The following is a 22,747-nucleotide window of genomic DNA, read 5'->3' as shown; positions in this document are numbered from 1 at the left end:
GACCGGCGGGGATTATAAATGTATAACAAAAACCCTGTGGTGTTGTCCTCTCATAGATCATACAAAGGATGGGAATTATTGTAATTGGTTCTTGATCATTAACAAAGAGTGCCTTTGTAGGTGGAGAATCTGAACCCATTTGCAGACAAACTCTATCTAGGACATATCAGCATACAAATTCCATGTGTTGTATGCCAAGCCTGGTGACAGCACAGATAAAAAAAATAATTAAAACATTTTAAAAATAGAAAAAAATGTAAAAAAAAAACTTAAGGAAGAGTAAACTTGACCCAATTGGCTGGCTATGTGCATATAAATTTCAGTGCACTGAACCACTTAGATAGGTGATTAAACATTACCGAATCATATTAGATGGCTCTGCCTGTGATCATATAATGTGGGTTGCAGTGCATAACCTTTGTTAGGACATGAGAAGATTTTTTTACCTCATGACTATATAGAGGGAATTATTTTGACATATGACATCACTAGCAATGAAACACAGTGGCCATTGGATCAGATTCTTTCAATGTCACCTGGTTTTCGTGGCTTACATTAATGTGTCATGCTCTATAACCTCCACGGCACATTGTCCAAGGGTGACTTCATATCATGTTTGAGAAATGCAAAAGAGAAGGACTGCTAGTTACCCACCATAGGATATCAGCTTGACTCGACAACAGCCTCCTCAAATGTCAAGATCACGAATTAATGCTTCCATAACTCTCACCCCCCAAAGGCCTAGACAGTAACTACATTTGACCCTTACTAAGAAGGGGCAGCAATGGTTTCTTCCCCAATTTCTTTTTTAAGCTCTTTTTGGTGAACTGAAAGCATAGGAACTATCTTTATAGTGTGTTTCTCCTCTCATTATTCAGGGTTGTTTTAAGTGAGTTGAGTCTAAGTTGGGGATGACTCGTGTGACCTCTGGTCATATGATGCCAGAGAATAATTCTTAAATAAAGAAATTAGAGTAATTTTGTATTTCATGGGGGCCTTCCCATCGACCCTGGCTTCCCTGGCAGGGCAACTGGGTGCCATCTATGGCATATACACATCTCCCTTTGAGATGTTTGGTTGTGGTTGCATATAAAACCAAGACAGATATAATGATTTTAATCTCTGGGGTACGTTCCGTCCAAATACACGTGGACTATATCTTTACTTCTGTGGTGAGATGCTTTCTCAAACACGTGTAGGGTGTTAAAGAATGAAGTCTGTTCACTCAAATTCGTCTACGAAATCCTATGGACCTGTCAATTATAACACAAACCGTCCTCTATTCCAAAGCATCATCAAGCCCTACACTACGCTGTGAAACCCTCCTGTTAATATCATCTCTATGAAAATGCACCGTTGTTGTGAAAGACATCATAATGTTTAATTGCCGTCCATTCTGACAATTAACAACTCAAAACTCGTAAAATAAAATTGAAGTGTTGGTATCCTCGGGCGAAATATCTAATTTTGCAAGGTAACAGCTTTAAATTCCATTTTAGCGGAATTCCCCTTTAAGATGTTGGGTAATTCTACTAATTGATTCATTGACTGTGTGTGTGTGTGTGTGTGTGTGTGTGTGTGTGTGTGTGTGTGTGTGTGTGTGCGTGTGTGTGTGTGTGAGTGTGTGTCTGTGTGCCTGTTTGTTGTCGTGCTAAAGGCGGCCTCTGGGCCGAGCACAGCTGAGCAGACAGTCTGAGAACGCAGAGGGCTGGGGGCAAGTCTGACCCAAGTCAATTTTGATTTACGTTCTCCAACAGTACGGCACCAGAGAGAGCAGGAAGTCACATGATGCCTGACTTTAGGGTGAAATACTGTAATAATAAGCAACATATATAAAAACACTCATTGCCTAAAAACACTCATTGCTTTAAATTCATGTCCCATGTTGTTGCTCTTCCATGAATAACGTGAATTTCATTTTCAAGAAAACACATTTTACATCTTGATAGTGTTTTCATTTTGCTTGCGGTCCACTGGCTAACTCTGTTCCATGCTTATAATTATTGATGGTTATTGTTATAATTTCATTGTAACATTGACAACATTTTCGAGACTATTCCATTGTAGCTGGTGCATCAGATCACCGCCAGATCTACCACATGGGCAATCTGGGCACTTGCCCAGGGACCTCTGAGCGCAAAAAGGCCCCCTCTACGATGGGAGGGGGAAAAAAGTATATATGTTTTTTTATGTTGGGCTCCACAGAAATACAACACAAAGCTTGACCCATTCTCTTGATCATTATCCAGTCAGAATGCAATAAAAGTTGTTTCCAAGAAAATTAAGTCTCATGATTTATTGTTTTATTGGTGAGATGGCTGCCCAGGTGGTGACTGATGAGCGAGCAGCAATGCACTGTATATTTTTTCGGAAGCCAATTCATGGTTAAAAACAGTGGAATTAATTACGCACTATCAGTTTGGTGCAGGAAACATTTGCCAAGCAGCAGAAAATGGTCAGTATTAACCAAAAGCCCAGCGGGGCTGCCAAAAGAAAGGAGAGAGAGGAAAGGGAAGTGAAAGAAGCGGCCAAAACAAAAAAAAGTCCCACTCTAATAAGTACCTTTTTCAAAATAGCTAAACATAGTGAAGAGGGGGACATTCTGATGGAGGATGCCGAGCTAGCTAGCAGTACCGATAGCCTGGAAGCATCTACCGATGGTTGCAACAATGCACAGATGGGTTTTGAGGACTTGATCACAGTTTGCAAAGAAAAAGTCAAGAAAGAAGAATTTCTAAAGGTAAGAACCATTTGATTAGGCTGTCTGTGCACTGAGCTGTATAATCGGTTGTGATTGTCTGCTGCTGTATATTTTGTGGATGAGTTTATTTGATATGCTGTTTGCATAACGTGTATTGCATCACTGTGGTGTGATGCTGCTATATTGTGTTGGAGTCAGTTTGCCAAGTTCATTATACGTTGGCTTTGGCAGTTCTGTGGGAAGTTGCCTAGCAACTTCATGTTCTTTATTTTGAAACCTGCATTCAGCTGTGCTGTGTGATTACCTTAGGATGGCATTGTTGTAAGCCTATTCCTAGTCAGTCACAATATTATTTATCAGTAATAACTGGTGTGCTGTCTGCTTGGGTAGTTTTCAGTGAAGACAAATTGTCTCGAGTCATACACTGCTTTAGGATAATTCAATCCATTGTTTCCTTGTCTTCTGATATGTGAGTGAAATGGCAGTACTTGGTCTATTGAACTGTATAGACATACCTGCTCAGCTGGACTGGTTGTTGAACCTTTGATCCATAGGCGTGTGATTATGGTCTGGTAGATTTCACATGGCAACATGACTAGAAATTCAAAATAATCATGGTGGGGTTTAATGGCCGGGGTGGGCATGGGGTGTGTGTGTGAGTGGGGTGATGGTGGTGTATGAGCTTCAGTGCCCAGGGGCCCCTGGGCGCACTACTCCAGCCTTGCATCTGAGTGTTATAATTGGCATTATAATTTGCTACAATTGCTATAATTTGAGGATTTTCTGAAGGAAGAGTATGTCAAGAGCGTGCTGGAGGTGAAGAGAGTGTCAGACAGAGTGATGAGTATGAAGCTGGAAATTGAAGGTTTATTGCTGAATGTTATCAGCGCATATGCCCTGCAAGTTGGGTGTGAGATGGATGGAAAAGAAGAATTCTGGAGTGAGTTGGACGACATGGTGGAGAGGGTACCCAAGGAGGAGAGGGTGGTGATTGGAGCGGACTTCAATGGACATGTTGGTGAAGGGAACAGAGGTGATGAGGAGGTGATGGGAAGGTATGGAGTCAAGAAGAGAAATGTGGAAGGACAGATGGTGGTCAATTTTGCGAAAAGGATGGAAATGGCTGTGGTGAATACATATTTCAAGAAGAGGGAGGAACACAGGGTGACGTACAAGAGTGGAGGAAAGTGCACACAGGTGGACTATATCTTATGTAGAAGGCGCCATCTAAAAGGGATTGGAGACTGCAAGGTGGTGACAGGGGAGAACGTAGCTAGGCAGCATCGGATGGTGGTCTGTAGGATGACTTTGGAGACCAAGAAGAGGAAGTGAGTGAAGACACAGCCGAAGATCAAACGGTGGAAGTTGAAGAAGGAAGACTGTTGTGTGGAGTTCAGGCAGGAGTTAAGACAGGCACTGGGTGATAGTGAAGAGTTGCCAGATGGCTGGAAAACCACTGCAGAAATAGTGAGGGAGACAGCTAGGAAGGTACTTGGTGTTTCATGAGGACAGAGGAAGGAAGACAAGGAGACTTGGTGGTGGAATGAGGAAGTACAGCAAATTATACAGAGGAAAAGGTTGGCAAAGAAGAAGTGGGATAGTAAGAGAGATGAAGAAAGAAGACAGGAGTACAAGGAGATACAGCGTAAAGCAAAGAGAGAGGTGGCAAAGGCAAAGGAAAAGGCGTATGGTGAGTTGTATGACAGATTAGACACTAAGGAAGGAGAAAAGGACTTGTACCGATTGGCTAGACAGAGGGACCAAGCTGCAAAGGATGTGCAGCAAGTTAGGGCGATCAAGGATAGAGATGGAAATGTGCTGACAAGCGAGGAGAGTGTGCTAAGAAGGTGGAAGGAATACTTTGAGGGGCTGATGAATGAAGAAAATGAGAGAGAGAATGTTGGATGATGTAGGGATAGTGAATCAGGAAGTTCAGCGGATTAGCAAGGAGGAAGTGAGGGCAGCTATGAAGAGGATGAAGAGTGGAAAGGCAGTTGGTCCTGATGACATACCTGTGGAGGCATGGAGATGTTTAGGAGAGACAGCAGTGGAGTTTTTAACTAGATTGTTTAACACAATCCTGGAAAGTGAGAGGATGTCTGAGGAGTGGAGAAGAAGCATACTGGTACTGATTTTCAAGAACAAGGGCGATGTGCAGAACTGTAACAACTACAGAGGTATAAAGTTGATCAGCCACAGCATGAAGATTTGGGAAAGAGTAATAGAAGCTAGGTTAAGAGGAGAGGTGACGATCAATGAGCAGCAGTATGGTTTCATGCCACGAAAGAACACCACAGATGCGATGTTTGCTTTGAGAATGTTGATTGAGAAGTATAGAGAAGGCCAGAAAGAGTTGCATTGTGTCTTTGTAGATTTAGAGAAAGCTTATGACAGAGTGCCGAGAGAGGAGGTGTGGTATTGTATGAGGAAGTCAGGAGTTGCAGAGAAGTATGTAGGAGTGGTGCAGGATACGTATGAGGGAAGTGTGACAATGGTGAGGTGTGCGGTTGGAATGACAGATGGGTTCAAGGTGGAGGTGGGATTACATCAAGGATCGGCTCTTAGCCCTTTCTTGTTTGCAATGGTGATGGACAGGTTGACGGACAAGATCAGGCAGGAGTCTCCATGGACGATGATGTTCGTGGATGACATTGTGATCTGTAGCGAGAGTAGGGTGCAGGTTGAGGAGAGCCTGGAGAGGTGGAGGTATGCACTTGAGAGAAGAGGAATGAAAGTCAGTAGGAGCAAGACGGAATACCTATGTGTGAATGAGAGAGAGGACAGTGGAATGGTCAGGATGCAAGGAGTGGAGGTGACAAAGGCATTTGAGTTTAAATACTTGGGGTCAACTGTCCAAAGTAACGGGGAGTGCAGGAGAGAGGTGAAAAAGAGAGTGCAGGCAGGTTGGAGTGGGTGGAGAAGTGTGTCAGGAGTGATTTGCGACAGAAGGGTATCAGCAAGAGTTAAAGGGAAAGTTTACAAGATGGTTGTGAGACCAGCTATGTTATATGGTTTGGAGACAGTGGCACTGACGAAAAGACAGGAGGCGGAGCTGGAGGTGGCAGAGTTGAAGATGCTAAGATTTTCACTGGGAGTAACGAAGAAGGACAGGATTAGGAACGATTATATTAGAGGGACCGCTCAGGTTGGACGGTTTGGAGACAAAGCAAGAGAGGCAAGATTGAGATGGCTTGGACATGTGTGGAGGAGAGATGCTGAGTATATTGGGGGAAGGATGCTGAATATGGAGCTGCCAGGGAAGAGGAGAAGAGGAAGGCCAAAGAGGAGGTTTATGGATGTGGTGAGGGAAGACATGCAGGTGGCTGGTGTGACAGAGGAAGACGCAGAAGACAGGAAGAAATGGAAACGGATGATCCACTGTGGCGACCCCTAACGGGAGCAGCCGAAAGTAGTAGTAGTAGTAGTAGCTATAATTTGAGGATTAGCTACATATTTTCGCTGTTTTGAGCCTATTCTATCTTTGTGAAATATTTTAACTTTATCTAAAAAAGCTATACAATTTATTTATTTTTTGTAATCATTTTATTTGTTCAACTGTTTTACTTACCATTGTTTTAGTTTGTGTTTAGTTTTAAGTATAGCTTTGAGAGCAGGTTTTGAAAAGTCAAGTACAGTGCTAATGAATTTCTCATTGCATCATATGAAAATTTGACAAATGGCTGATTGATCCACATCTGTCTCAGCCAGGCTGGATAGGATTACATTCAAAATCTCAGCTCTCTGTAGCAAAAAAAAAAAAAAAAAATACATATTACATGTGTGTACATGTGAATGTGTGTGTGTGTGTGTGCGTGCGCGTGTGTGTGTGTGTGTGTGTGTGGTACTGATCAACATGCACCCTGTTTCCCCTTTACTCTCACAGACAAAACTATCATCTCAGACATAACCAGAAATACACACACACACACTCTCTCTCTCTCTCTCTCTTCTCTCTCTCTCTCTCTCTCTCTCTCTCTCTCTCTCTCTCTCTCTCTCTCACACACACACACACACACACACACACACACACACACACACACACACACACACAAATTATTACTGTCTTGCGGGTCAATTCCAAAATATCTGGAAATATTTACATTCTTAAGAATTGTGAGAACTTAAAGGTGCTACAACAGCATAACATGATTGTTACTGGTGAGTTCTGCTTTTTATCGGTGAGTTTGTCCTTTTCATTGGGTGAGCACCGTCTATTACAACAGTTTGGCTAGCCCCACAATGCTGCCAGATGCTTTAATAGTGAATTATACTCTAAATTCACGTTACCACATTAGTGGCACTTAAATGGCCATGGTGGCACACCAGCACTGAATGAAGACATGGGAAACATTAATTGGGTTTACACGAAGCCCAATTCCAATGATAGCCCAATTTTGATAGACTTGCCTCATGTAACTATCCATCCATCCATCCATCCATCCATCCATCCATTATCCAAGCTGCTAATCCCACTTAGGGGCTGCAGCCTATCCCAGCATTCATTGGACAGCCAGTGGGGAGACACCCTGGACAGGCTGCCAGACCATCACAGGGCCGACACACACACACAACCACACACCTCACACCTAGGGACAATTTAGTACAGCCGATTCACCTGACCTACATGTCTTTGAATTGTGGGAGGAAACCGGAGAAAACCTACGCAGACACGGGGAGAACATGCGAACTCCACACGGAGGACAACCCAGGATGACCCCCAAGATCGGACTACCCTGGGGTTCGAACCCAGGACCTTCCTGCTGTGAGGCGACCGCGTTAACCACCACGCCACCATGCCGCCCCCTCATGTAACTATTCATAACAAAATAAAACCGGCCAGACTACACTGGCTTAAATCTCTTTTAGGATGACAGGGTGGGAGTTAATTGATATTCGCTTCATTAGAAAAAAAGAAGTAGTAATGGCCAACATCCGTTTTAATACTTAATTCAGTTACTTTCTGTAGTTGGAAAGCATAGGCCTAACATCCATCCCCACCTGCTGTGAATTTGTATCCACCGACTTTTGAATTGAGGCGAAAAAGAAGCAGCATCAAGTTGATGCATCCTCATCCGTGGCTGAGGGTCTTTTCAGCCAAGCTGCTGGAGGAGGAGGCTGTTTGGCTGAGGGTGCTGCTTAATGCGAGACAACAGCAAAACATGCAAATATGTGCACAGTGCAATCTCGGTACGCCACAAGGCAGGATTATTCAACCACACTTGTCAAAGAGGCTTTAATCGGCCAGCATATGTCAGCGCATGTACACACATGCACACACTGAGAAGATGTGTATGATGGGAATCCTGATAAGCATCCATGTAAGGCTGCTTAGCAAGGCCCTAGACTATGTCGGCTGCGTGGTCCGCGGGCTCCATCTCCATTCACCCTCAGCTGACTGGATGGAGACTGCAAGCCCTGCAGGCTATGTGCATGCCCACACGACTGCTTAATCATCCGGCCTTCACAGACGATTGTAGTTCATTGGAAACACAATGCACGCAGACACCACAACACACCACATGTACATGCATATGTGTAACTTTTGTACAGGGGAAGAGGGACGGAGCCAGAAACAGAGAGAGAGAGAGAGAGAGAGAGAGAGAGAACAGTTATGCAACCCAAGATTAGTTATTTCTGTTGGCATATCATCACATGGGAAGACCACTACACACATGCACATGCATACATCGACTTATTATGTAGTCATTATTTAGGGAGGGGATGGGTGTCATTCTGAGGAGCATGTCAGGAATGGTGGTTTAACATTAAATAGGTGTGTGTGTGTGTGTGAGAGGAGAGAGAGAGAGAGAGAGAGAGAGAGAGAGAGAGAGAGAGAGAGAGAGAGAGAGAGAGAGAGAGAGAGAGAGAGAGAGAGAGAGAGAAGAGAGAAGGGGTGAGGGGGGTGAAAGAAAGAGATAAAGGGGGGGCACCAACAATTAAAGCTATTTAGCACTACTTGCTGTTTGTGCCTGATGCCCTTCAGCTGGTTTTCCAAACAGAATGTGCGTGTCTTCTAATCTGACAAGCAGCCTGTTGTACCGAGAAGCCGTTTCCATGCAGTCCAGCTTCTGAGACTTCAACACACAACAGGAAATACAAATGATAACAAATAAAATAATAATGCTGTCTAAATGAAAAAAAAAACAACAACTCATCATCACTGTCCAGACAAATGAGAGTCGTCATGGCGCTGCTCCAGTTCCTTCCAAGGTATCTGCTAGCACTTGACATTAGGAGCACATTAATTAGCATTAACAGATGTATTACAAATGGCATTACTAATGAGTAAGCAACACATTACCGAGCCATGAATACAGTGAAATGGAAACTGTTGACGATTTATTCGTGTTCGTATTTTGTATTTGTTAATCACTTTTTGATGGTCGTAAACACGTTGAATGACGTTTGCTCAAACTGTCATCTATATGTGTGATTATAAAGGTGTACATATAATCACGGCATTTCCCACACAATGTTGCCTCATACAGTCCGTAGTCCTAATGCCTAGTCAATGTTGCTATGGCACACAGGTGCCATCAGCAGACTGTTATGGCTCGCTAACGTGTTTCGTAGTGACTAAATCCTGGATATAATCTGGTACCAATCATCTTTGTTCGGTGACTGAAACGGCTCTCTCCTTATTTGTGGCCACTTGTCCCAAAAATCAGCTGCAACAGATTCACACGTTTTTAATGCGTCCGGTTTAACAGGTTTTTGTTGGGGCGTCCGCGTGGCGTAGCGGTCCATTCCGTTGTCAACCAACACGGGGATCGTCGGTTTGAATCCCCGTGTTACCTCCGGCTTGGTCCGACGTCCCTACAGACACAATTGGCCGTGTCTGTGGGTGGGAAGCCGGATGTGATTATGTGTCCTGGTCGCCGCACTAGCGCCTCCTCTGGTCGGTTGGGGGAACTGGGGGGAATAGTGTGATCTTCCCATGTGCACGCGCTATGTCCCCCTGGTGAAACTCCTCACTGTCAGGTGACAAGAAGCGGGTGGCGGTTCCACGTGTCTCGGAGGAGGCATCTGGTAGTCTGCAGCCCTCCCCGGATCGACAGAGGGGGTGGAGCAGCGACAGGTCGGAAGAGTGGGGTAACTGGACGGGTACAATTGGGGGGGGAAGCTTTTTGTTATTTTTCTGCACACATTCTCCGCCTCCGATAACAAACACAACAAATCCAGCGGTTAAATGGATCAAGGTAGGATCAGAAGATGTTCTCACTGGCCACCGTTGACTGTGAACAACAATAAGTTATTCTGATAAATGCGCAGCTCTACAAGTTGTACATTTATTGTGCCTGTCTCTAAGGGTCTGAATACAATACATTCAATATTTCAGCACGTTACATCAACATCATTTCTTCAAGAAATCAAATTTCATGATTTGACCCTGTTTGAGTTCCTCATCCGCAGGTACTATACAGTCACATACGGCTGTCATCACGGGTAATATTACATACACACGCACGCACGCACGGACACTCTTCTCCCGTGTATGTGAATGGTGTGACGTGAGCCTCCCCTGTGTGCACGTGTAGTCTGTCCTCCTGCAGGTCTACATGGTGATGCTGGTCGCGTGGCTCGGGTCCTGGGCTGTTCCGGTGGCGTCTGGACACTGACTGGCATCCTCCTCATCATATTCGTCATATATCTTATAATGCCATTATAATTATGTTATCCTCTTTCAATGTTGTATTCTGTAAATTGTGTAAACACAACATCTATTGCTCGTTGTCCGTCTTGGGGGAGATATCCCTCCTCTGTTGCTCTCCCTGAGCTTTCTTCCTGTTCTTTCTCCCTGTTAAAGGGTTGTTTTTTAGGGAGTTGTTCCTTATCCGATGAGAGGGTCTAAGGACAGGATGTTGTGTTGCTGTAAAGACCCCTGAGGCAAATTTGTAATTTGTGATATTGGGCTATACAAATAAAATTGACTTGACGTAATACGCTCGCGCGCGCGCGCACACGCACAGAGCTACCCAAGAGGGATGTTATGGAATTACAATTAAATATACGATCGCATGAATAACCCCCCCCCCTACAAGAGCATTATCAGGAAAATGATGAAAATGCTTTGTGTTTCCATTTCCATGAGCATCCCTGAATTTGGGACAGTCAGACAGAGAGAGATGAAGGATTTAAATTGTTATCCAATGGGCTTTGACCAGTTGATGACAACATCAAATACCACAGCAAACCTAACAGAGGGTAATAGGATAATAGGTTCGGACCTAGGGGGCTAAACTCCAGTAGGATCTGGCCTTGGCTTGAGCAGAAGGTATATATGCACGTCTAATAGATGAATCAGCGGATGAACAAGCGGCTCTTAAAGCTGATGTGTCAGTCGCAGGCTGCCAGTCCCGAGGCACAGCTGGCCATGTAGAGAGAAGCTCACCAACAGTGAGTAACTCACAGCTACACGGCCAGGAAGACACACGCTCACACAGCCATGGCCGGATGCTCATGTGTCAGAGACACACGCAAATGCATGCACGTGCACGCACGCACGCACGCAGGCGCGCACACACGAACGCACACAACTTTGTTTTCGGTGACAGTGTCTTTACCAAAAATCAGAATCTAAAACTCTTTCATTGGCCCATTTAATTCTGCTGATACATTGGTCTGGATTTTGTGGGACATAAAACACATAATAAAACGGATGGTTTTGTTAATAATTAAAATAAAAGCGATACGTGTTTGGGCAAGGGAGAAAATAAACGTAATAAGGAATTATTTCACCTTATTATGAGTTATTTCACAAGTAATGTTCCAAGTTAAAGAACTGGAATGACAATAGTAATCTTCAGTTTGTCTCACCTCTTTGGGCTCCCCCAGGCACAGCATGGACAGTTGTAAAAACATGATCGATATCGCCCAACACATGACTTCATCACATGACTTCAACACATGACTTCAGAAACTGCAGAAAATTCTTGAAATGGTGCACAAGAACCCGGTGGAGAGCATCTTGTCTTTTAACTTGGTGGCGTGGTACCGAAACTTGGAAGTTAAAAGTGAAGGGAAACTGTCAAGAGTGGTTAATACAGCCAGTAACTACTACGACTACTACGACTACGACTACTACTACTACTACTACTACTACTACTACTACTACTACTACTTTCGGCTGCTCCCGTTAGGGGTCGCCACAGCGGATCATCCGTTTCCATTTCTTCCTGTCTTCTGCATCTTCCTCTGTCACACCAGCCACCTGCATGTCTTCCCTCACTACATCCATAAACCTCCTCTTTGGCCTTCCTCTTCTCCTCTTCCCTGGCAGCTCCATATTCAGCATCCTTCTCCCAATATACCCAGCATCTCTCCTTCACACATGTCCAAACCATCTCAATTTTACCTCTCTTGCTTTGTCTCAAAACCGTCCAACCTGAGCGGTCCCTCTAATATAATCATTCCTAATCCTGTCCTTCTTCGTTACTCCCAGTGAAAATCTTAGCATCTTCAACTCTGCCACCTCCAGCTCCACCTCCTGTCTTTTCGTCAGTGCCACTTTCTCCAAACCATATAACATAGCTGGTCTCACAACCATCTTGTAACCCTTCCCTTTAACTCTTGCTGGTACCCTTCTGTCGCAAATCACTCCTGACACTATTCTCCACCCACTCCACCCTGCCTGCACTCTCTTCTTCACCTCTCCTGCACTCCCCGTTACTTTGGACAGTTGACCCCAAGTATTTAAACTCATATGCCTTCTTCACCTCCACTCCTTGCATCCTGACCATTCCACCGTCCTCTCTTTCATTCACGCATAGGTATTCCGTCTTGCTCCTACTGACTTCCATTCCTCATCTCTCCAGTGCATACCTCCACCTCTCCAGGCTCTCCTCAACCTGCACCCTACTCTCGCTACAGATCACAATGTCATCCGCGAACATCATCATCCATGGAGACTCCTGCCTGATCTTGTCCGTCAACCCGTCCATCACCATTGCAAACAAGATACAGTCAGTTAATACAGCCAGTATAATCATATAAAATCCCAACACGGGGATCGACGGTCCGAATCCCCGTGTTACCTCCATCTTGGTCGGGTGTCCCTACAGACACAATTGGCCGTGTCTGCGGGTGGGAAACCAGATGTGGGTATGTGTCCTGGTCGCTGCACTAGCGCCTCCTCTGGTCGGTCGGAGCGCCTGTTCAGGGGGAGAGGGGAACTGGGGGGAATAGCGTGATCCTCCCACCCGCTACGTCCCGCTGGCGAAACTCCTCACTGTCAGGTGAAAAGGAGCGGCTGGCGACTCCACACGTATCGGAGGAGGCATGTGGTAGTCTGCAGCCCTCCCTGGATCGGCAGAGGGGGTGGAACAGCGACCGGGACGGCTCGGAAGAGTGGAGTAATTGGCCGGATACAATTGGGGACAAAAAGGGGGAAAATTTTAAAAAAAAAACATATAAAATCAAATGGAAACCACAGATGCATACGCAGCAGGCATGCAGTGAGTGAATACCAAACAGAATGTTCTTGTCACAGAATGGTGATCCGTCCCATGCATCGTACCCCCAATTTCAATTGCTTCCTCCAGGGAGGCGCTTTAGACTGAAGAGCCACCAAAAATACATACAAGAAACCATTTGTCCCAAGCAAAGTGACATTACTAAACACACAGGAAGTCGTGTAGGGCCACTGCCTTACCTCACCCCTTGCTGAATCTATCGAGTGGTACATTTTACTTTTAGTAACCAGCACAAGTAACTGTATTTGAATTGCCTGCGAATGAATTCCAAGTGAATCAGAGCGGAACAGCTTGTTAAGGTTAGCTTGTAGAGCCGAAGGAACGGAGAAGACCGTAGGTTCACACTTTAGCCGTGTAGGCAACTTTCTTTAATCCACAGTAAATCAGAGAGACAACCAAACCACAGCTCGACTGAGCGGAGGTGGCAAGAATAATCAGAAAACTGGCTGGACAACCATAACTTAACCCTGCGTTAACCTGCCAGGGCAACCATGACTTAACCCTTAGTTCCTGGGTTGAATTCTGTCCCCAATACGTGTCCACCACAAGCTAATGTTTGCTAAATAGTATTATAAATGGTAAATTACATCTATATCAATAGTATGACATCTCTCTTAACTAATTTAGACAGCCAAAGAGATTTTTGTAAAGGGATGAATTCACACACGCGCGCGCGCGCGCGCACGCACGCACGCACGCACACAACATCTATCGAGAGGTCATTTAATTTATGGACGTTAGTTTCGAGTTATAACTTCCTCTGTGGTATCTGAGAATGTACATTATGATAAATGCATAATGGAGACTTCTATAAAGGGCTGCACTACATGGTGAACTTACGGCTTTGCTACCATCGTTTTAAGTAAATTACTGGAATGGAAATGGTAAAAAAAAAAGAACGAAAGAAAAACAACAACATGGGCCATCTCTTAATCACAGCCTTCCTTCCCCTTCACCAGGCATCTGATTTACTGCAGACAACGATGACGTCACAGTCGCTATCTGAATATGTACAGTCTGTCATCATGTATACATCAGGAGGGAACCGCACACACACACACACACACACACGCGTGCGCGCATGCACAATAGCCGACCAAACAAGAGACTGGTCTGAGAGTGTGAGAACCGGCTTCATTCTCAAATCAACTTTAATGCTGACAAGCTAAGACTTCATCTGTGCAAAAAGGAGGAAGGTGAGGGACTCGGTGAGGACTGCTAGATTTATGTTTTGTATATGTGGTCACGGAGGTGTGTGTGTGTGTGTGTGTGTGTTCGTGTGTGTGTGTGTTCGTGTTCGTGTGTGTGTGTGTTCGTGCATGCGTGGTTTGTTTACATGCATGCATGCTTGTGTGTGTGTGTGTGTGTGTGCACTAAGTGTGATCTGTGAGTGTTCATGTAAACTGATACATGTGTGTGTGAGACAGAGAGAAACAAGTTTGTGTGATAGCTAATGTGTTTTCTTAAGTTGCCATTTGTATGTATGATGTGTGTGCAGTAGGTCTGAGTGCATGTAGGATATATCTGTACTGCCATCCACATCGTGTGTACGTGTATGTGGGATGTGTGTAGGTGTGTGTGTATGCAGTACATGCGTGTGATAGGTTTTTATATATATATATATATATATATATATATATATGTGTGTGTGTGTGTGTGTGTGTGTGTGTGTGTGTGTGTGTGTGTGTGTGTGTGCGTGTGTGTGCGTGCGTGTCTGGGTGGCGCTCAGCAGTTAGGTGCAGGGAGGCCTGGGAATCAAAGCAGGCGCTTTGTTAGCTGCTAGCTCAGCCTGCTGAGACAAGAGGATGTGAGGAGGAGTTAAACCCCGGATCTGTGAAGATAAGGATTAGCTGATCCCGACAACAGAAGGCAAGTCGTGGCTCTGTGACAGATTATAAGAACAGAGAATGGGCGCCAGACAACTTTTTACATGGCTCCGACTCTAAAGTCTGGGTCTCATGCGGAAGCTCGGAGGGCAGGAACAGAGGGGCTTACAACAGCCTGTGGCTTTTCCTAACAAGAGCCCCCTAAGCCGGAATAAAGCTGGAAAAGGACATGAGATCTGAAAGAAATCAAGCCGATGAATGTTATAATTTGAGGTTTGGTCTTGCTGTTGTTACAATGGTCAACAACTGAATTGAAGGGAAGAAATGGGGAGGCCTGTTCTGGTCCCTGTGTTGATTTTGATGCAAAAAACAAACAAACTCAAACTGAAAATCAACAAGGTCGGCACTAGGTCCAGTTTCCCGTTCTTTCCAGAGGGACACAACGGTTTAATACAGATGCTGTTACCTGTATGGGAAACAGTATACAGAGTACCAAGTCTTCTCTCCATACCTACTGAAAAAAACCCCAACACAAATATACACTGGTGGTGCCAGTGGTTCTATCTGTCTCTCTCGCCTGCGCCTCCTATCACATGTGGCTCATGTGACCTGCAGATCTCTCGTGGGGATCAGAGGTCACTCAGTCACTCTGAGGCCTTTCATCTAAACACTACCGTACTGCAGAACGCTGAAGCCCACTGTTGCCTCACGGCAAGGCGTTCCCAGGTCCTTTCTGTGTGGAGTTTGCGTGTTCATCCTGGGTCTGCGTGGGTCTCCTCCGGGTGCTCCGGTTTCCTCCCAAAATCAAAAAGACACGCGTGTTAGGGTTAACACCCCTGCCTGTGCCCCTGAGCAAGGCAATGGAAAGAAGAACCGGAGGTGGTCCCTGGCTGCTGCAGCTGCCCACCGCTACTATACAACAGGATGGGTTAAACGCAGAGAACATGTTTCATTGTAATGTGTCAAATGACAAAAGAAAGCGGCTTTCTTCTTTTCTTCTTAAAAGTTGCTGCGAGAACAAAGTTTGCGCATCAGAACAATGTTTGTTTGTTTTTAGATGAAGAAGAAACAAAGAGAAAACAAAAGGAAAAGTATCTCGCAGTATCAAGCGTTTACATACGAAGATGTCAAAACAAGTAAGTATTTACAATAATGATTTGCAACGCATGCTGAAATACCTGCAAGTTGGTGTGAAATTGGCGAGTGATCGATAGGATCTGTTTGGAGTGCAAAAAAGCAAGAACTAACGATAAAACAGGTAGGAGTCTACTCAACTTTATTCAAAAATGTGGCAAGGAAGGCATTGCACTGATAAGAGAGCGCTGACATGAACGTACAGATGGGGTGTTAACTTTGGTGTTTGGGTTGCACAGTGCAGGCATCATATCGCAGTACTGGTTTAAAAGTGTGAAGAGTCGATACAACACAGCCCGGATTTGACCACCGTCAACACGCCGCCCATCCCTGTACGTTAGGCCCTCTGAAGCAGTTTCACCTGCATGCATCCAGCACATACATGTCCACCCATTCCAACAGACACTTTTACAAGTTTCTCTCTCAAAGGGAGGAGATAACGGGAAACATCGCTGCCAAAACTAGGGGGAGGAGGAGGAGGGGTGGGGGGGTTAAGTGTTAATAATGCTCCCTGATCCTATTCCCTTTAAGCTATGCAGGGGGATTTATAATTCATACATAAAGATGGCATGATTATTGTTGCAGTCTTAATCCAAATTGCAACAGGCTTTTTTTTTGTGTGTGTTGTGGCTCTGCATGGACCTGTTACGTCAGCGCCTCTTCACTCCCCCTCCGCTTGTTGCAGCGAGCAGAAACCGCCGGGAGCCTCTTCATGCTCAGCTCATGCTCGGAGATCCAGCGTGTGACCAGCCATGCCAGGACGGATATCCCCCCTGTCATCTGCGTGACGCCTTACCGATACTGGCACCGCGTTAAACGCCAGGAGGTGAACCAGGCTCCAGGTTACCACTCACTCTCTCTCTCTCTCTCTCTCTCTCTCTCTCTCTCTCTCTCTCTCTCTCTCTCTCTCTCTCTCTCTCTCTCACACACACACACACTCCCCCCCTCTTAACCGATCCTATCTTGTCCAGACTCCCTTCTTTCTTTGGCCAGCACTCGCCTTTCCTCTCGTGGTTTTTTGGGCGCTCTCACCAACCTTCCACCATTACTTCCCAAAGCAAAACGGACTTTTTAGCGCTTGCTTCTCGGACTCTGCAGAGGAAGAGAGTGGTCGTCGCTGTGGTCGGCATCGTCATGGTGTTGGCTCTCCTCATCGCCATCCCTCTGTTGGTCCAGACCTCCAAGACCGACGCTCACTACGAGATGATGGGCACGTGTCGTATGATCTGTGATCCGTACAATCCCAAACCGAGCGCGACGGCGCTGGAGGTAATGCAGGACCTGAGCGCCGTCCCTTCCCCATCGTTCGTTCAAGGAACTAAGGGAGAACCGGGTCGACCGGGGAAACCCGGACCGAGAGGGCCACCCGGTGAACCGGGTCCGCCGGGTCCGAGGGGCCCGCCGGGGGACAGAGGAGACTCTGGGAAACCCGGGTACCCAGGGGTCACGGCTGGTACAGCGCGCGCCGACACCGGCGGGGAGTTCGGTTCTGCCATAGGCGGGACAAAGATCGCGTTTTACGTGGGTCTGAAAAACCCTCACGAGGGATATGAGGTGCTGAGATTCGACGACGTTGTCACGAACCTTGGAAACCATTACGACCCGACGACCGGCAAGTTCACCTGCCAAGTATCTGGGATTTACTTCTTTACCTATCATGTGCTAATGCGTGGAGGCGACGGGACGAGCATGTGGGCAGACTTGTGCAAAAACGGACAGGTAAACCGCTTGTTCGATACCGTCAATCCGGCTGTTTTTTGCAAGCATGGTTGTAGCTGTAATTGCTTAAAAACGCAGCCGCGAGTAACGAAGTAACGTGCGTAAAGCAGCTGTTTGCTGCGCGTGAAGGCGGTCGTGCACCCAGAACCCTCGTTCCATCGAGGCGGCGTTCGCGACCGCTCGTTAGCAGTTCCGTCCGCTAGAATCTGTGAGTTCAAAACCGAACTCGATCCACTTCAGCCGTCTTTCAAGATATTATGAGCGTTAAGGATTTGTGGTTCGACTATGGGTGGGTTACCTTGGGACCTCCCGTGCAGGGAGACTTTTTGAGGCTCAAAATTGCGCAATAGTTGGGCAATTGTGAACAAAAAATCAACGACTATAACTATGTACCCTACTTCTAAAATGTTTCTACCGGAGAAGCCTGTACTGCTGGGATTAAGCGTCCTTCCTTCCTTCCTTCCTAAACTCTGCCTCTTGCTTGCAGGTCCGCGCCAGCGCGATTGCCCAGGATGCCGACCAGAACTACGACTACGCCAGCAACAGCGTCGTCCTACACCTGGACTCCGGAGACGAGATCTATGTCAAACTGGACGGGGGCAAGGCTCACGGAGGCAACAACAACAAGTACAGCACGTTTTCGGGTTTCATTTTGTATCCGGACTAACGCATCATCCCAACCCCACCCCAGAACCATTGCATAAATAGGCCAAGTACGGGAGCACCGTCCATTAGACTGACTCTTATATAAAGACCGAGATGCCGGCTGTCGTTGAGTTTTCTGTTTGTACTTTGTGGAGTCGAAGGTGCCAACGCCATGATGATTACTCCGTATAAAGAGGACATTGCCGTGTGATGTAATGCTATATTTTGCTTACAAGTGTTTCTGTGTCTCACTCAAAAATATAAATCTCAGTATGTAGGCCTATACATATGTATGTACCCATATATATGTACCCCAAAAGAAACGATGACTAAATGAATGACCCCATAGGTAACAGGCTATACTAAACCTTACTCGCTCCAAAGTGTTACAAACATGTTTCTATATGTCTTCGTATTCAAATATCTATATACACACTACGTTGATGAATATTTCAATAAATTATGTTTTATAAGTTGTGTGCTATTTTGTCGCTGTCAGGTTGGTGTTAGGGGATAGCTGAGGGGACATACGGAGTACGGCCATACCCCCCCCCCCCACACCGGATTCCAAAAGTAGCTTGTAGACGTTATATGACGCACGAGGCACCTATAACCCACATCTATACCACACACTAAATATAGGATTTCCCTTTTGGGACGCGGGCATAAACCGTCGGTCTAGCATCATATACGCCAGTCGGGTATTCCGATTAGAAGATATGTGTCGCATCTCCTCCAATTCAGAGCAGACTGAGGGCATGGGGTGCGTGCATGCGCGTGCGTGCGTGCGTGCGTGTTGTGTGGGTGTACGCTATGTGCTTGTTTGTTTGTGCGTGTCTCTTCCGCTATAATGTCTGCGTGTGCGTGCGTGCGTGTGTGTGTGTGACAGCGAGAGAGAGAGAGAGAGAGAGAGAGAGAGAGAGAGAGAGAGAGAGAGAGAGGGACGCGCGCAGTGATAGATGGCCATGCCGGACCAGAGAGGTCCGTCTGCATAACTTTCCCCTTATCGGAGACAGTGATCCATTCGCGCTCTATTAATACTGAAATGACGTTTTGTCTAAATGTCCTGTGTTTTATGAGTGTCCCATTAATTAAGTCAACAGCTTAGGGCATCACTCTCTGTAATAATATATGTCCATGTTAAACGGATAGACCCGATGGCGTCGGGACAATGACAGCATGTTAAGTACGCTTTAAGGTCCTTGTAGTATGCACCCTCACACCCCCGCCGGTAAACATTTGTCATTCATCAAACAAGTTGTTTTTCGAGACTCGGACCTGCTTCTCCATTATTTATTTATTTTTTGCGTGAGTGTTAATGGCTAATGAGAGGCTTCCTCCCCTCCGGGCGTCACATGTGAGCGATCATACATCTCGAAGATTACCATGTTGGCATTTTTTGTTGCTATTTCATGAATGTGTAAGGCATACGACTCTTAGCACCTTCCCTATAGGCATATTTCTTCTATTCTCAAATCCCCATAATGCAACCGCATCTCTGAGCGCCACAGCATCCGGCCTAACAGGGGACCTCAGCACAAGTTAGGAGTCATATTTCAGCAGATTGAATTCTCGTCGGTATTTTCATTCAGTCAAGTGCAGGTGGCTGCATTTAAAGAAAAAAAAAAAAACAACGTTTTTTTTAACTATTTTTGGACATAAAGCAAGGGAGCAACGTATCTCTCGGTGTACACTTCCGAAGGAAGGTCAGGTCACGAAAGGCATTAAAGGATGCATATATATTTCATGTTGCCTGTATTTTCTGTCTCATAAATTGCAAATTAAACCAAAAATAATCAGGGCCATCATGAAACATTGTTGGGTAGTGGACTTAGCGAACATTTCAGCACCATGGACAGATCTCGTCCCCCAGACAAGTTCACAGAAAGTTCGGTTCAGGGATGGTCGTTCCCTCTTCACATAGATGGCCTCTCTGACTCCCCGTTCAAACCAGCGTTCCTCCCTATCAAGGATGTGCACCTCCTCATCCTTGAAAGAGTGGCCACTGGCCTGTAGATGGGTGTGGACCACGGAGTCCTGGCCTGACGCGTTAGCTCTCCTGTGTAGTGCCGTCCTCTCGGCCAGCGTCTGTTCGCTCTCTTCCACTAAACGTTGTATCCAGATTAACTCATCCAACTTTCTGTGATTTTCTCACTTGGACACGCATCAAGGGAACAGGTCGTTCCCACCCTGACCAGCAGGAGGCGCCAAATAAACGTTTCGCCTATCGAGGTTAATTTGAATACCATTGTTTACGCATGTAACGTAATATAATTGTGATTGGCCTCGGTGCAACCCCCCCCCCACTCCCCAAACACAAGTGCGCGCTCGTGTGCACACACATGCACGGACACACACACAAACACTCCAGACAAATGCAAAGCAGACAATTGCTGTGTCACCGGGGAGACACTCACCATGCAACTCCCATCCTGCAAACCAACCTCTGATCAGCACCACGAACAGCAGCCGAAGCTCCAGATTTATCAAAGCTAAGCTAACAGCCTGCCCTGGACTCAAACCACCGCAGCTCGGGTTCCCCAACTATCAAACACCCCGATATGTCCTGATAACTTCAGGAAACAGTTACACATCTCTCTCGGTGAACTCACACACGGCAAGGATCAGTCTCTCGCCCATTTGGTGAGGTGACACTGCGCGTCGCATAGAAACAAGAAGTTCAAGACAATTCAACTCTAGCGGCGGGCGGGCGTATGCGTGAGACGAGCACGGCCATGACAGTTTCCCAGGATGGCGCCCACTTGTCGCCCCACCTGACAGATCGCCCGTGCCTCCCTACCTGCCCGCGCGCCTCTCATTGGAAATGAATTACACAGACGCGTCAATCGCTCCCCGTCTGAAAAGACCATTAAGAGGCACACAAAAGATCGCCTTCCTTCATGGGCCCCTGACAGCTTCTGGGCCCCGGTGCAGCGGAGCGGTCGCACCGTCGATAGTTACGCTCAGCTCCCTGTGTTGTGAATTCTCCGATGATGTCCTCCATTCTGGGATTCAATCTTCGGACGACAGAGACAGAACCTCTCTTTTTTTTTTCTCTCGCCACTATTCATTTACAAGAAATGCTCCAGGGGGCAGTGGTGCCAGCATCGATAACTCAGTAACTTGAGGCGCAAACTAGTCTTCATGGTACATCAGAGCATAATGTTCAGCCTGCAAATTACACCCAAGTCATCGGCTCTTATTGTCATGAGAAATCATCTCCAACGCAGTAATCAAAAACTCCAACGCCGATATATGGTTCAGTTCAATTTTACAGCATTACCCTCCTATGCTAATTTTTTTTTTATTAGTTTGCTTTTATAGGAGGCCTCAAAAGCCATTCAGGGGTGCTTAGTACACACAGGACCCCCCCCCCCCCACTATTTGGATTCTGCTCACATTTGTTGCAGGCAATGCAAGGAAGTGAACGATGGACGGTGGATGATGCTGTAGCGCTGTACATTGGTTTGGATGCCGTGCCTACAGTAACAAAATCTGCAAACCTATCTCAAATTCTAACAGGGAGGTAACTTCAATCTTCCCAGTTTCGCTTTGGTTTCGCAGATGAGGAGGTGACTGATTGAGAATAAAGAAGTTAGCTGGTAAAGAACAGGAACAGAAAAGGCCTGCCGCAGCAATTTAGTTGTAATCTAGTGAAACACAACAACATTGCACAAGAGAGACCCATGAACAATGACGCACTGTGAGGGCCGATTATAATACATATTTCTCTATCAGGACAGATGTGTCAGCAGATACAGATACTATTAGGTTCAGCATGAAAATGTCCAAGGACGTCGCACAAGTCTAATGCAACAAAAACTGCAACGTCTGTCAATGATCCCATACTTGACTCGGTCTAACCCTCCAAGAAGACGTTGTCAAACCCAAGACGACTTCCGGGGCAAATACAGGTTAGAAATGCACGGTCATTTGTGATGCTAGTTCTGGTATTGGTGTCATTATGGATGTGGTTGTGCTACAAGGTGATTGACAGCTGTAGAAATGGCTCCATGTGGTCTCTGGTGGCTGACCTGCTGACACAGCTGGTGTGTAACCTCAGGCGGGGCCCATTACCTTTCACAGCAACGACTTTTGTAACCTCAAAATATGCATGTAATATCTTTGTCCAAAAAAAAAACAAACAAGGTTTTTTACACAAAATAGCCCGAAACAAGTCGCTGAAATCAGACATTTGAGGTTTTATTTAGGTGGTTAAGGAAACAGTGTTAATTCCAGTGTTAAATACG

The 22,747-nt window shown here is 46.0% G+C and overlaps 1 protein-coding gene and 1 long non-coding RNA gene across 2 annotated transcripts; both read left to right on the top strand.

Annotated features, from left to right (window-relative positions):
• The first annotated feature begins 2,681 nt into the window (after positions 1-2,681).
• On the top strand, positions 2,682-16,951 carry LOC130120864 (uncharacterized). The gene is made up of 3 exons (XR_008811014.1): positions 2,682-2,740; positions 16,057-16,135; positions 16,819-16,951. It is a non-coding gene; the product is annotated as an uncharacterized LOC130120864 (long non-coding RNA).
• A 209-nt stretch (positions 16,952-17,160) lies between these two features.
• On the top strand, positions 17,161-18,949 carry c1ql2 (complement component 1, q subcomponent-like 2). Its single transcript, XM_056289656.1, has 2 exons — positions 17,161-17,852; positions 18,340-18,949. The coding sequence occupies exons 1-2, from the start codon at positions 17,268-17,270 to the stop codon at positions 18,517-18,519; spliced, it is 765 nt and encodes a 254-aa protein (XP_056145631.1). The 5' UTR covers positions 17,161-17,267; the 3' UTR covers positions 18,520-18,949.
• Positions 18,950-22,747: the final 3,798 nt, after the last annotated feature.

The sequence above is a fragment of the Lampris incognitus genome, chromosome 11 (assembly GCF_029633865.1).
Source record: "Lampris incognitus isolate fLamInc1 chromosome 11, fLamInc1.hap2, whole genome shotgun sequence".
Lineage (NCBI taxonomy): Eukaryota > Metazoa > Chordata > Actinopteri > Lampriformes > Lampridae > Lampris > Lampris incognitus.
Note: the sequence above shows the minus strand (reverse complement) of the source record. Positions and strands in the feature narration are given on the sequence as shown.

Excerpts from the sequence above, each read along its gene's own strand:
- c1ql2 (XM_056289656.1), top strand. The coding sequence starts at position 17,268 with ATGGTGTTGGCTCTCCTCATCGCCATCCCTCTGTTGGTCCAGACCTCC. Across the intron at positions 17,853-18,339 it reads ACTTGTGCAAAAACGGACAG|GTCCGCGCCAGCGCGATTGC; the intron begins GTAAACCGCTTG and ends TCTTGCTTGCAG.